Below are 13,813 nucleotides of genomic sequence, written 5' to 3' on the forward strand. Positions count from 1 at the left end.
AGAAGATGGAGAGGAGACCGATGAGGAGGAGAGGAGACCGATGAGGAGGGAGAAGATGGAGAGGAGACCGATGAGGAGGAGAGGAGGGAGAAGATGGAGAGGAGACCAATGAGGAGGAGAGGAGACCGATGAGGAGGGAGAAGATGGAGAGGAGACCGATGAGGAGGAGAGGAGGGAGAAGATGGAGAGGAGACCGATGAGGAGGAGAGGAGGGAGAAGATGGAGAGGAGACCGAGGAGGAGGAGAGGAGGGAGAAGATGGAGAGGAGACCGATGAGGAGGAGAGAAGGGAGAAGATGGAGAGGAGACCGAGGAGGAGGAGAGAAGGGAGAAGATGGAGAGGAGACCGATGAGGAGGAGAGAAGGGAGAAGATGGAGAGGAGACCGATGAGGAGGGAGAAGATGGAGAGGAGACCGAGGAGGAGGAGAGGAGGGAGAAGATGGAGAGGAGAACGATGAGGAGGGAGAAGATGGAGAGGAGACCGATGAGGAGGAGAGAAGGGAAGGGAGAAGATGGAGAGGAGACCGATGAGGAGGAGAGGAGGGAGAAGATGGAGAGGAGACCGAGGAGGAGGAGAGGAGGGAGAAGATGGAGAGGAAACTGATGAGGAGGGAGAAGATGGAGAGGAGACCAATGAGGAGGAGAGGAGGGAGAAGATGGAGAGGAGACCGATGAGGAGGGGAGAAGATGGAGAGGAGACCGATGAGGAGGAGGGAGAAGATGGAGAGGAGACCGAGGAGGAGGAGAGGAGGGAGAAGATGGAGAGGAGACCGATGAGGAGAGAGGAGGGAGAAGATGGAGAGGAGACCAATGAGGAGGAGAGGAGGGAGAAGATGGAGAGGAGACCGATGAGGAGGAGGGAGAAGATGGAGAGGAGACCGATGAGGAGGAGAGAGGGGGAGAAGATGGAGAGGAGACCGATGAGGAGGAGAGGAGGGAGAAGATGGAGAGGAGACCGATGAGGAGGGAGAAGATGGAGAGGAGACCAATGAGGAGGAGAGGAGGGAGAAGATGGAGAGGAGACCGATGAGGAGGAGAGGAGGGAGAAGATGGAGAGGAGACCAATGAGGAGGAGAGGAGGGAGAAGATGGAGAGGAGACCGATGAGGAGGAGATGAGGGAGAAGATGGAGAGGAGACCGAGGAGGAGGAGAGGAGGGAGAAGATGGAGAGGAGACCGAGGAGGAGGAGAGGAGGGAGAAGATGGAGAGGAGACCGATGAGGAGGAGGGAGAAGATGGAGAGGAGACCGATGAGGAGGGAGAAGATGGAGAGGAGACCGAGGAGGAGGAGAGGAGAGAGAAGATGGAGAGGAGACCAATGAGGAGGAGAGGAGGGAGAGGAGACCGATGAGGAGGAGAGGAGGGAGAAGATGGAGAGGAGACCGAGGAGGAGGAGAGAGGGAGAAGATGAAGAGGAGACTGATGAGGAGAGGAGAGGGAGAAGATGGAGAGGAGACTGATGAGGAGGAGAGGAGGGAGAAGATGGAGAGGAGACCGATGAGGAGGAGAGGAGGGAGAAGATGGAGAGGAGACCGATGGGAGAGAGGAGGGAGAAGATGGAGAGGAGACCAATGAGGAGGGAGAGGAGACCGATGAGGAGGAGAGGAGGGAGAAGATGGAGAGGAGACCGAGGAGGAGGAGAGGAGGGAGAAGATGGAGAGGAGACCGATGAGGAGGAGAGAGGAGGGAGAGGAGACCGATGAGGAGGAGAGGAGAGAGAAGATGGAGAGGAGACCAATGAGGAGGAGAGGAGGGAGAGGAGACCGATGAGGAGGAGAGGAGGGAGAAGATGGAGAGGAGACCGATGAGGAGGAGAGGAGGGAGAAGATGGAGAGGAGACCGATGAGGAGGAGAGGAGGGAGAAGATGGAGAGGAGACCGATGAGGAGGAGAGGAGGGAGAGGAGACCGATGAGGAGGAGATGAGGGAGAAGATGGAGAGGAGACCGATGAGGAGGAGGGGAGAAGATGGAGATGAGACCGATGAGGAGGGAGAAGATGGAGAGGAGACCGATGAGGAGGAGAGGAGGGAGAAGATGGAGAGGAGACCGATGAGGAGGAGAGGAGGGAGAAGATGGAGAGGAGACCGATGAGGAGGAGAGGAGACCGATGAGGAGGGAGAAGATGGAGAGGAGACCATGAGGAGGAGAGGAGGGAGAAGATGGAGAGGAGACCGATGAGGAGGAGAGGAGGGAGAAGATGGAGAGGAGACCGAGGAGGAGGAGAGAGGGAGAAGATGGAGAGGAGACCGATGAGGAGGAGAGGAGGGAGAAGATGGAGAGGAGACTGAGGAGGAGGAGAGGAGGGAGAAGATGGAGAGGAGACTGATGAGGAGGGAGAAGATGGAGAGAGACCAATGAGGAGGAGAGGAGGGAGAAGATGGAGAGGAGACCGATGAGGAGGGAGAAAGAGGAGGGAGAAGATGGAGAGGAGACCATGAGGAGGAGGGGAGAAGATGGAGAGGAGACCGATGAGGAGGAGAGGAGGAGAAGATGGAGAGGAGACCGATGAGGAGGAGGGAGAAGATGAGGAGGAGACCGATGAGGAGGAGAGGAGGGAGAAGATGGAGAGGAGACCGATGAGGAGGAGAGGAGGGAGAAGATGGAGAGGAGACCAATGAGGAGGGAGAAGATGGAGAGGAGACCAATGAGGAGGAGAGGAGGGAGAAGATGGAGAGGAGACCAATGAGGAGGAGAGGAGGGAGAAGATGAAGAGGAGACTGATGAGGAGGAGAGGAGGGAGAAGATGGAGAGGAGACTGATGAGGAGGAGAGGAGGGAGAAGATGGAGAGGAGACCGATGAGGAGGAGAGGAGGGAGAAGATGGAGAGGAGACCAATGAGGAGGAGAGGAGGGAGAAGATGGAGAGGAGACCATGAGGAGGAGATGAGGAGAAGATGGAGATGGAGACCGAGGAGGAGGAGAGGAGGGAGAAGATGGAGAGGAGACCGATGGAGAGGAGACCGATGAGGAGGAGAGGAGGGAGAAGATGGAGAGGAGACCAATGAGGAGGAGAAGATGGAGAGGAGACCGAGAGGAGGGAGAAGATGGAGAGGAGACCAATGAGGAGGAGAGAGGGAGAAGATGGAGAGGAGACCGATGAGGAGGAGAGGAGGAGAGAAGATGGAGAGGAGACCGATGAGGAGGAGAGGAGGGAGAAGATGGAGAGGAGACCATGAGGAGAGAGGAGAGGAGACCGAGAGGAGGAGAGGAGGGAGAAGATGGAGAGGAGACCGATGAGGAGGAGAGGAGGGAGAAGATGGAGAGGAGACCGATGAGGAGGAGAGAAGATGGAGAGAGACCGATGAGGAGGAGAGGGAGGAGAAGATGGAGAGGAGACCGATGAGGAGGAGGGAGAAGATGGAGAGGAGACCGATGATGAGGAGAGGAGAGAGATGGAGAGGAGACCCGATGAGGAGGAGAGGAGGGAGAGAAGATGGAGAGGAGACCGATGAGGAGGAGGGAGAAGATGGAGAGGAGACCGATGGGAGGAGGGAGAAGATGGAGAGGAGACCGAGGAGGAGGAGAGGAGGGAGAAGATGGAGAGGAGACCAATGAGGAGGAGAGGAGGGAGAGGAGACCGAGAGGAGGAGAGGAGGGAGAAGATGGAGAGGAGACCGAGAGGAGGGAGAAGATGGAGAGGAGACCGGAGGAGGAGAGGAGGAGAGGAGACCATGAGGAGGAGAGGAGAGAGAAGATGGAGAGGAGACCAATGAGGAGGAGAGGAGGGAGAGGAGACCGATGAGGAGGAGAGGAGGGAGAAGATGGAGAGGAGACCGATGAGGAGGAGAGGAGGGAGAAGATGGAGAGGAGACCGATGAGGAGGAGAGGAGGGAGAAGATGGAGAGGAGACCGATGAGGAGGAGAGGAGGGAGAGGAGACCGATGAGGAGGAGATGAGGGAGAAGATGGAGAGGAGACCGATGAGGAGGAGGGAGAAGATGGAGATGAGACCGATGAGGAGGGAGAAGATGGAGAGGAGACCGATGAGGAGGAGGGAGAAGATGGAGATGAGACCGATGAGGGAGGGAGAAGATGGAGAGGAGACCAATGAGGAGGAGAGGAGGGAGAAGATGGAGAGGAGACCGATGAGGAGGAGAGGAGGGAGAAGATGGAGAGGAGACCGATGAGGAGGAGAGGAGGGAGAAGATGGAGAGGAGACCGATGAGGAGGAGAGGAGGGAGAGGAGACCGATGAGGAGGAGATGAGGGAGAAGATGGAGAGGAGACCGATGAGGAGGAGGGAGAAGATGGAGATGAGACCGATGAGGAGGGAGAAGATGGAGAGGAGACCGATGAGGAGGAGGGAGAAGATGGAGATGAGACCGATGAGGAGGGAGAAGATGGAGAGGAGACCAATGAGGAGGAGAGGAGGGAGAAGATGGAGAGGAGACCAATGAGGAGGAGAGGAGGGAGAAGATGGAGAGGAGACCGATGAGGAGGAGAGGAGGGAGAAGATGGAGAGGAGACCAATGAGGAGGGAGAAGATGGAGAGGAGACCAATGAGGAGGAGAGGAGGGAGAAGATGGAGAGGAGACCAATGAGGAGGGAGAAGATGGAGAGGAGACCGATGAGGAGGAGAGGAGGGAGAAGATGGAGAGGAGACCAATGAGGAGGAGAGGAGGGAGAAGAGACCGATGAGGAGGAGAGGAGACCGATGATGAGGGAGAAGATGGAGAGGAGACCAATGAGGAGGAGAGGAGGGAGAAGATGGAGAGGAGACCGATGAGGAGGAGAGGAGGGAGAAGATGGAGAGGAGACTGATGAGGAGGAGAGGAGGGAGAAGAGACCGATGAGGAGGAGAGGAGGGAGAAGATGGAGAGGAGACCGAGGAGGAGGAGAGGAGGGAGAAGATGGAGAGGAGACCGATGAGGAGGAGAGGAGGGAGAAGATGGAGAGGAGACCGATGAGGAGGAGAGGAGACCGATGAGGAGGGAGAAGATGGAGAGGAGACCGATGAGGAGGAGAGGAGACCGATGAGGAGGGAGAAGATGGAGAGGAGACCGATGAGGAGGAGAGGAGGGAGAAGATGGAGAGGAGACCGATGAGGAGGAGAGGAGGGAGAAGATGGAGAGGAGACCGATGAGGAGGGAGAAGATGGAGAGGAGACCGATGAGGAGGAGAGGAGGGAGAAGATGGAGAGGAGACCGATGAGGAGGAGAGGAGGGAGAAGATGGAGAGGAGACCGAGGAGGAGGAGAGGAGGGAGAAGATGGAGAGGAGACCGATGAGGAGGAGAGGAGGGAGAAGATGGAGAGGAGACCGAGGAGGAGGAGAGGAGGGAGAAGATGGAGAGGAGACTGATGAGGAGGAGAAGATGGAGAGGAGACCAATGAGGAGGAGAGGAGGGAGAAGATGGAGAGGAGACCGATGAGGAGGGAGAAGATGGAGAGGAGACCGATGAGGAGGAGGGAGAAGATGGAGAGGAGACCGATGAGGAGGAGAGGAGGGAGAAGATGGAGAGGAGACCGATGAGGAGGAGGAGGGAGAAGATGGAGAGGAGACCGATGAGGAGGAGAGGAGGGAGAAGATGGAGAGGAGACCGATGAGGAGGAGGGAGAAGATGAGGAGGAGACCGATGAGGAGGAGAGGAGGGAGAAGATGGAGAGGAGACCGATGAGGAGGAGAGGAGGGAGAAGATGGAGAGGAGACCAATGAGGAGGGAGAAGATGGAGAGGAGACCAATGAGGAGGAGAGGAGGGAGAAGATGGAGAGGAGACCAATGAGGAGGAGGAGGAGGGAGAAGATGAAGAGGAGACTGATGAGGAGGAGAGGAGGGAGAAGATGGAGAGGAGACTGATGAGGAGGAGAGGAGGGAGAAGATGGAGAGGAGACCGATGAGGAGGAGAGGAGGGAGAAGATGGAGAGGAGACCGATGAGGAGGAGAGGAGGGAGAAGATGGAGAGGAGACCAATGAGGAGGAGAGGAGGGAGAAGATGGAGAGGAGACCGATGAGGAGGAGGGAGAAGATGGAGAGGAGACCGATGAGGAGGAGAGGAGGGAGAAGATGGAGAGGAGACCGATGAGGAGGAGAGGAGGGAGAGGAGACCGATGAGGAGGAGATGAGGGAGAAGATGGAGAGGAGACCGATGAGGAGGAGGGAGAAGATGGAGATGAGACCGATGAGGAGGGAGAAGATGGAGAGGAGACTGATGAGGAGGAGGGAGAAGATGGAGATGAGACCGATGAGGAGGGAGAAGATGGAGAGGAGACCAATGAGGAGGGAGAAGATGGAGATGAGACCAATGAGGAGGGAGAAGATGGAGAGGAGACCGATGAGGAGGAGAGGAGGGAGAAGATGGAGAGGAGACCGAGGAGGAGGAGAGGAGGGAGAAGATGGAGAGGAGAGGAGGGAGAAGATGGGGAGGAGACCGATGAGGAGGAGAGGAGGGAGAAGATGGAGAGGAGACCGATGAGGAGGAGAGGAGGGAGAAGATGGGGAGGAGACCGATGAGGGGAGGAGGGAGAAGATGGAGAGGAGACCGAGGAGGAGGAGAGGAGGGAGAAGATGGAGAGGAGACCGATGAGGAGGAGAGGAGGGAGAAGATGGAGAGGAGACCGATGAGGAGGAGAGGAGGGAGAAGATGGAGAGGAGACCGATGAGGAGGGAGAAGATGGAGAGGAGACCGAGGAGGAGGGAGAAGATGGAGATGAGACCGAGGAGGAGGGAGAAGATGGAGAGGAGACCGAGGAGGAGGGAGAAGATGGAGATGAGACCGAGGAGGAGGGAGAAGATGGAGAGGAGACCGAGGAGGAGGGAGAAGATGGAGATGAGACCGAGGAGGAGGGAGAAGATGGAGAGGAGACCGAGGAGGAGGAGAGGAGGGAGAAGATGGAGAGGAGAACGATGAGGAGGAGAGGAGGGAGAAGATGGAGAGGAGACCGAGGAGGAGGAGAGGAGGGAGAAGATGGAGAGGAGACCGATGAGGAGGAGAGAAGGGAGAAGATGGAGAGGAGACCGATGAGGAGGAGAGGAGGGAGAAGATGGAGAGGAGACCGAGGAGGAGGGAGAAGATGGAGAGGAGACCAATGAGGAGGAGAGGAGGGAGAAGATGGAGAGGAGACCAATGAGGAGGAGAGGAGGGAGAAGATGAAGAGGAGACTGATGAGGAGGAGAGGAGGGAGAAGATGGAGAGGAGACCGATGAGGAGGAGAGGAGGGAGAAGATGGAGAGGAGACCGATGAGGAGGAGAGGAGGGAGAAGATGGAGAGGAGACCGATGAGGAGGAGAGGAGGGAGAAGATGGAGAGGAGACCGATGAGGAGGAGAGGAGGGAGAAGATGGAGAGGAGACCGAGGAGGAGGAGAGGAGGGAGAAGATGGAGAGGAGACCGATGAGGAGGAGAGGAGGGAGAAGATGGAGAGGAGACCGATGAGGAGGGAGAAGATGGAGAGGAGACCGATGAGGAGGAGAGGAGGGAGAAGATGGAGAGGAGACCGATGAGGAGGAGGGAGAAGATGGAGAGGAGATGAGGAGGAGAGGAGGAGAAGATGGAGAGGAGACCGATGAGGAGGAGAGGAGGGAGAAGATGGAGAGGAGACCGATGAGGAGGAGAGGAGGGAGAAGATGGAGAGGAGACCGATGAGGAGGAGGGAGAAGATGGAGAGGAGACCGATGAGGAGGAGAGGAGGGAGAAGATGGAGAGGAGACCGATGAGGAGGAGAGGAGGGAGAAGATGGAGAGGAGACCAATGAGGAGGGGAGAAGATGGAGAGAGACCAATGAGGAGGAGAGGAGGGAGAAGATGGAGAGGAGACCAATGAGGAGGAGAGGAGGGAGAAGATGAAGAGGAGACTGATGAGGAGGAGAGGAGGGAGAAGATGGAGAGGAGACTGATGAGGAGGAGAGGAGGGAGAAGATGGAGAGGAGACCGATGAGGAGGAGAGGAGGGAGAAGATGGAGAGGAGACCGATGAGGAGGAGAGGAGGGAGAAGATGGAGAGGAGACCGATGAGGAGGAGAGGAGGGAGAAGATGGAGAGGAGACCGATGAGGAGGAGGGAGAAGATGGAGAGGAGACCGATGAGGAGGAGAGGAGGGAGAAGATGGAGAGGAGACCGATGAGGAGGAGAGGAGGGAGAGGAGACCGATGAGGAGGAGATGAGGGAGAAGATGGAGAGGAGACCGATGAGGAGGAGGGAGAAGATGGAGATGAGACCGATGAGGAGGGAGAAGATGGAGAGGAGACTGATGAGGAGGAGGGAGAAGATGGAGATGAGACCGATGAGGAGGGAGAAGATGGAGAGGAGACCAATGAGGAGGGGAGAAGATGGAGATGAGACCAATGAGGAGGGAGAAGATGGAGAGGAGACCGATGAGGAGGAGAGGAGGGAGAAGATGGAGAGGAGACCGATGAGGAGGAGAGGAGGGAGAAGATGGAGAGGAGACCAATGAGGAGGAGAGGAGGGAGAAGATGGAGAGGAGACCGATGAGGAGGAGGGAGGAGGGAGAAGATGGAGAGGAGACTGGAGAGAGGAGGAGAGGAGGGAGAAGATGGAGAGGAGACCGAGGAGGAGGAGAGGGAGAAGATGGAGAGGAGACCGAGAGGAGGAGAGGGGAGAAGATGGAGAGGAGACCGATGAGGAGGAGATGAGGGAGAAGATGGAGAGGAGACCGATGAGGAGGAGAGGAGGGAGAAGATGGAGATGAGACCGAGGAGGAGGAGAGGAGGAGAGGAGACCGAGGAGGGGAGAAGATGGAGATGAGACCGAGGAGGAGGGAGAAGATGGAGAGGAGACCGATGAGGAGGAGAAGATGGAGATGAGACCGAGATGGAGAGGAGACCGATGAGGAGGAGAGGAGGGAGAAGATGGAGAGGAGACCGATGAGGAGGGAGAGAAGAGGAGGAAGATGGAGGAGGAGACCAGATGGAGGAGGAGAGGAGGGGAGAAAGATGGAGAGGAGACCGATGAGGAGGAGAGGAGGGAGAAGATGGAGATGAGACCAATGAGGAGGAGAGGAGGGAGAAGATGGAGAGGAGACCATGAGGAGGAGAGGAGGGAGAAGATGGAGAGGAGACCGATGAGGAGGAGAGGAGGGAGAAGATGGAGAGGAGACCGATGAGGAGGAGAGGAGGGAGAAGATGGAGAGGAGACCGATGAGGAGGAGAGGAGGGAGAAGATGGAGAGGAGACCAATGAGAGGAGAGGAGGAGAAGATGGAGAGGAGACCAATGAGGAGGAGAGGAGGAGAAGATGGAGAGGAGACCGATGAGGAGGAGAGGAGGGAGAAGATGGAGAGGGAGACCAATGGAGGAGACCGATGAGGAGAGAGGAGGGAGAGGAGACCGATGAGGAGGAGATGAGGGAGAAGATGGAGAGGAGACCGATGAGGAGGAGGGAGAAGATGGAGATGAGACCGATGAGGAGGAGGAGAAGATGGAGAGGAGACCGATGAGGAGGAGGGAGAAGATGGAGATGAGACCGATGAGGAGGGAGAAGATGGAGAGAGACCAATGAGGAGGGAGAAGATGGAGATGAGACCAATGAGGAGGAGAAGATGGAGAGGAGACCGATGAGGAGGAGAGGAGGAGGAGAAGATGGAGAGGAGACCGATGAGGAGGAGAGGAGGGAGAAGATGGAGAGGAGACCAATGAGGAGGAGAGGAGGGAGAAGATGGAGAGAGACCGAGAGGAGGAGAGGAGGGAGAAGATGGAGAGGAGACCGATGAGGAGGAGGGAGGGAGAAGATGGAGAGGAGACCGATGAGGAGGAGGGAGAAGATGGAGAGGAGACCGAGGAGGAGGAGAGGAGGGAGAAGATGGAGAGGAGACCGATGAGGAGGAGATGAGGGAGAAGATGGAGAGGAGACCGATGAGGAGGAGAGGAGGGAGAAGATGGAGAGGAGACCGAGGAGGAGGGGAGGAGGGAGAGGAGACCGAGGAGGAGGGAGAAGATGGAGATGAGACCGAGGAGGAGGGAGAAGATGGAGAGGAAACCGATGAGGAGGGAGAAGATGGAGATGAGACCGAGGAGGAGGGAGAAGATGGAGAGGAGACCGATGAGGAGGAGATGAGGGAGAAGATGGAGATGAGACCGAGGAGGAGGAGAAGAAGATGGAGAGGAGACCGAGGAGGAGGAGAGGAGGGAGAAGATGGAGAGGAGACCGATGAGGAGGAGAGGAGGGAGAAGATGGAGAGGAGACCGATGAGGAGGAGGGAGGGAGAAGATGGAGAGGAGACCGATGAGGAGGAGGAGGGAGAAGATGGAGAGGAGACCGAGGAGAGGAGAGGAGGGAGAAGATGGAGAGGAGACCGATGAGGAGGGAGAAGATGGAGAGGAGACCGAGGAGGAGGAGAGGAGGGAGAAGATGGAGAGGAGACCGATGAGGAGGAGGGAGAAGATGGAGAGGAGACCGATGAGGAGGAGAGGAGGGAGAAGATGGAGAGGAGACCGAGGAGGAGGGAGAAGATGGAGAGGAGACCGAGGAGGAGGAGAGGAGGGAGAAGATGGAGAGGAGACCGATGAGGAGGAGGGAGAAGATGGAGAGGAGACCGATGAGGAGGAGAGGAGGGAGAGGAGACCGATGAGGAGGAGAGGAGGGAGAAGATGGAGAGGAGACCGATGAGGAGGAGAGGAGGGAGAAGATGGAGAGGAGACCGAGGAGAGGAGGAGAAGATGGAGATGAGACCGATGAGGAGGGAGAAGATGGAGAGGAGACCGATGAGGAGGAGAGGAGGGAGAAGATGGAGAGGAGACCGATGAGGAGGAGAGGAGGGAGAAGATGGAGAGGAGACCGAGGAGGAGGGAGAAGATGGAGAGGAGACCGAGGAGGAGGAGGGAGAAGATGGAGAGGAGACCGATGAGGAGGAGGGAGAAGATGGAGAGGAGACCGATGAGGAGGAGGGAGAAGATGGAGAGGAGACCGATGAGGAGGGGAGGAGGGAGAAGATGGAGAGGAGACCGAGGAGGAGAGGAGGGAGAAGATGGAGAGGAGACCGATGAGGAGGAGGGAGAAGATGGAGAGGAGACCGATGAGGAGGAGAGGAGGGAGAAGATGGAGAGGAGACCGATGAGGAGGAGATGAGGGAGAAGATGGAGAGGAGACCGATGAGGAGGAGAGGAGGGAGAAGATGGAGAGGAGACCGAGGAGGAGGAGAAGATGGAGAGGAGACCGGAGGAGGGAGAAGATGGAGAGGAGACCGAGGAGGAGGGAGGGAGAAGATGGAGAGGAGACCGATGAGGAGGAGGGAGAAGATGGAGAGGAGACCGATGAGGAGGAGAGGGAGGGAGAAGATGGAGAGGAGACCGATGAGGAGGAGAGGAGGGAGAAGATGGAGAGGAGACCGATGAGGAGGAGAGGAGGGAGAAGATGGAGAGGAGACCGAGGAGGAGGGAGAAGATGGAGGGAGACCGATGAGGGAGGAGAGGAGGAGAAGATGAGAGGAGACCGATGAGGAGGAGAGGAGGGAGAAGATGGAGAGGAGACCGATGAGGAGGAGAGGAGGGAGAAGATGGAGAGGAGACCGATGAGGAGGAGAGGAGGGAGAAGATGGAGAGGAGACCGAGGAGGAGGAGAAGATGGAGAGGAGACCGATGAGGAGGAGAGGAGGGAGAAGATGGAGAGGAGACCGATGAGGAGGAGGGAGGGAGGGAGAAGATGGAGAGGAGACCAAGGAGGAGGAGGGAGAAGATGGAGAGGAGACCGATGAGGAGGAGAGGAGGGAGAAGATGGAGAGGAGACCGAGGAGGAGGAGGGAGAAGATGGAGAGGAGACCGATGAGGAGGAGAGGAGGGAGAAGATGGAGAGGAGACCGATGAGGAGGGAGAAAGATGGAGATGAGACCGAGGAGGAGGAGAAGATGGAGATGAGACCGAGGAGGAGGGGAGAAGATGGAGAGGAGACCGAGGAGGAGGAGGGAGAAGATGGAGAGGAGACCGAGGAGGAGGGAGAAGATGGAGAGGAGACCGAGGAGGAGGAGGGAGAAGATGGAGAGGAGACCGAGGAGGAGGGAGAAGATGGAGATGAGACCGAGGAGGAGGAGGGTGGGAGAAGATGGAGAGGAGAACGATGAGGTGGAGAGGAGGGAGAAGATGGAGAGGGTTTGAAACACAGCTACTGGGTGTACCTAGGTACAGATTTCAGATCAGAGGAGGGGAGGAGGGAGATGAAGAGGAGGAGGGAGATGGAGAGGAGACCGAGGAGGAGGGAGGGAGATGAAGAGGAGGAGGGAGATGGAGAGGAGGAGATGGAGAAGAGACAGATGAGGAGGGAGATGGAGAGGAGGAGGAGATGAAGAGACATGGAGAGGAGACAGAGGAGGAGGGAGATGGAGAGGAGACCGAGGAGGAGGAGGAGGGAGATGGAGAGGAGACCGAGGAGGAGGAGGGAGGGAGATGGAGAGGAGACCGATGAGGAGGAGGGAGGGAGATGGAGAGGAGACATATGAGGAGGAGGGAGGGAGATGGAGAGGAGACCGAGGAGGAGGAGGAGGGAGGGAGATGGAGAGGAGACCGACGAGGAGGAGGGAGGGAGATGGAGAGGAGACAGAGGAGGAGGGGAGAAGGAGGGAGATGGAGAGGAGACATTGGAGTAGGGGAGGAAGAGGAGAGGAGGAGGGAGATGAAGAGACATGGAGAGGAGACAGAGGAGGAGAGGAGGAGGAGGGACATGGAGAGGAGACAGATGAGGAGGAGGAAGGGAGATGGAGAGGAGACCGAGGAGGAGGAGGGAGGGAGATGGAGAGGAGACTGAGGAGGAGGGAGATGGAGGGGAGACATATGAGGAGGGAGATGGAGAGGAGACCGAGGAGGAGGAGGGAGGGAGATGGAGAGGAGACTGAGGAGGAGGGAGATGGAGAGGAGACAGTGGAGGAGGGGAGAATGAGGGAGATAGAGAGGAAGCATTGGAGGAGTGGAGGAAAGGAGGAGGGATATGAAGAGACATGGAGAGGAAACAGAGGAGGACGAGGGATATGCAGAGGAGACAGAGGTGCCACACATTGTTGCCAGCCTGCCACACATTGTTAGAGGGGATCCTTATTGTTGCCAGCGTGCCACACATTGTTAGGGGGGATCCTTATTGTTGCCAGCCTGCCACACATTGTTAGAGGGGATCCTTATTGTTGCCAGCGTGCCACACATTGTTAGGGGGGATCCTTATTGTTGCCAGCCTGCCACACATTGTTAGAGGGGATCCTTATTGTTGCCAGCGTGCCACACATTGTTAGGGGGATCCTTATTGTTGCCAGCCTGCCACACATTGTTAGAGGGGATCCTTATTGTTGCCAGCCTGTTCCACCAAGAGCCCTATAGACCCTGGTCTAAAATAGTGCACTACCCTATGGAACCTGGCTAAAAGTAGTGCACTAGAGGGAAGAGGGTGCACGTTGGGAGGTAATCTAGATGTAGACCTACCTATCGCTCCAGCTGAGAGGTCTATGATGGCCTGGACCACTGGATGAGGTGCCATGATGATGATGATGATGATGATGATGATGCTAAACCTTCACCACTGGTTATAGAAGAACAAAACCACCCACAGTAAACATAACATTAATATTATGTTAGTAATATTCTACTGTCCCTGTGCATTTTATCAAAAACTACAAGCCTACATGACAGTCATCATGTGATAGTATCACCATTACTGTGTGTAACTACCATCTATAAATACCATAACACAGGAATGGGGGGTAATACAGGGATGGGGGGTAACACAGGGATGAGGGGGTAACACAGGGATGGGGGGGTAACACAGGGATGGGGAGGGTAACACAGGGATGGGGGGGCAACACAGGGATGGGGGGTAACACAGGGATGGGGGCAACACAGGGATGGGGGGGGCATAGGGATGGGAGGGCAACACAGGGATGGGGGGCACAGGGA

At 56.8% G+C, this 13,813-nt stretch overlaps 1 protein-coding gene across 1 annotated transcript in view; it reads right to left on the bottom strand.

Annotated features, from left to right (window-relative positions):
* The window catches only part of slc25a15a (solute carrier family 25 member 15a), a 40,385-nt gene that overhangs the window by 16,467 nt on the left and 10,105 nt on the right, over nt 1-13,813 (bottom strand). The window contains exon 2 of the mRNA XM_052468834.1: nt 13,343-13,439. Within this exon, the coding sequence (XP_052324794.1) occupies nt 13,343-13,397 (55 nt within the window). The 5' untranslated portion in view covers nt 13,398-13,439. The remainder of the gene's footprint in view (nt 1-13,342; nt 13,440-13,813) is intronic.

This window comes from Oncorhynchus keta, chromosome 18 (genome assembly GCF_023373465.1).
Source record: "Oncorhynchus keta strain PuntledgeMale-10-30-2019 chromosome 18, Oket_V2, whole genome shotgun sequence".
NCBI lineage: Eukaryota > Metazoa > Chordata > Actinopteri > Salmoniformes > Salmonidae > Oncorhynchus > Oncorhynchus keta.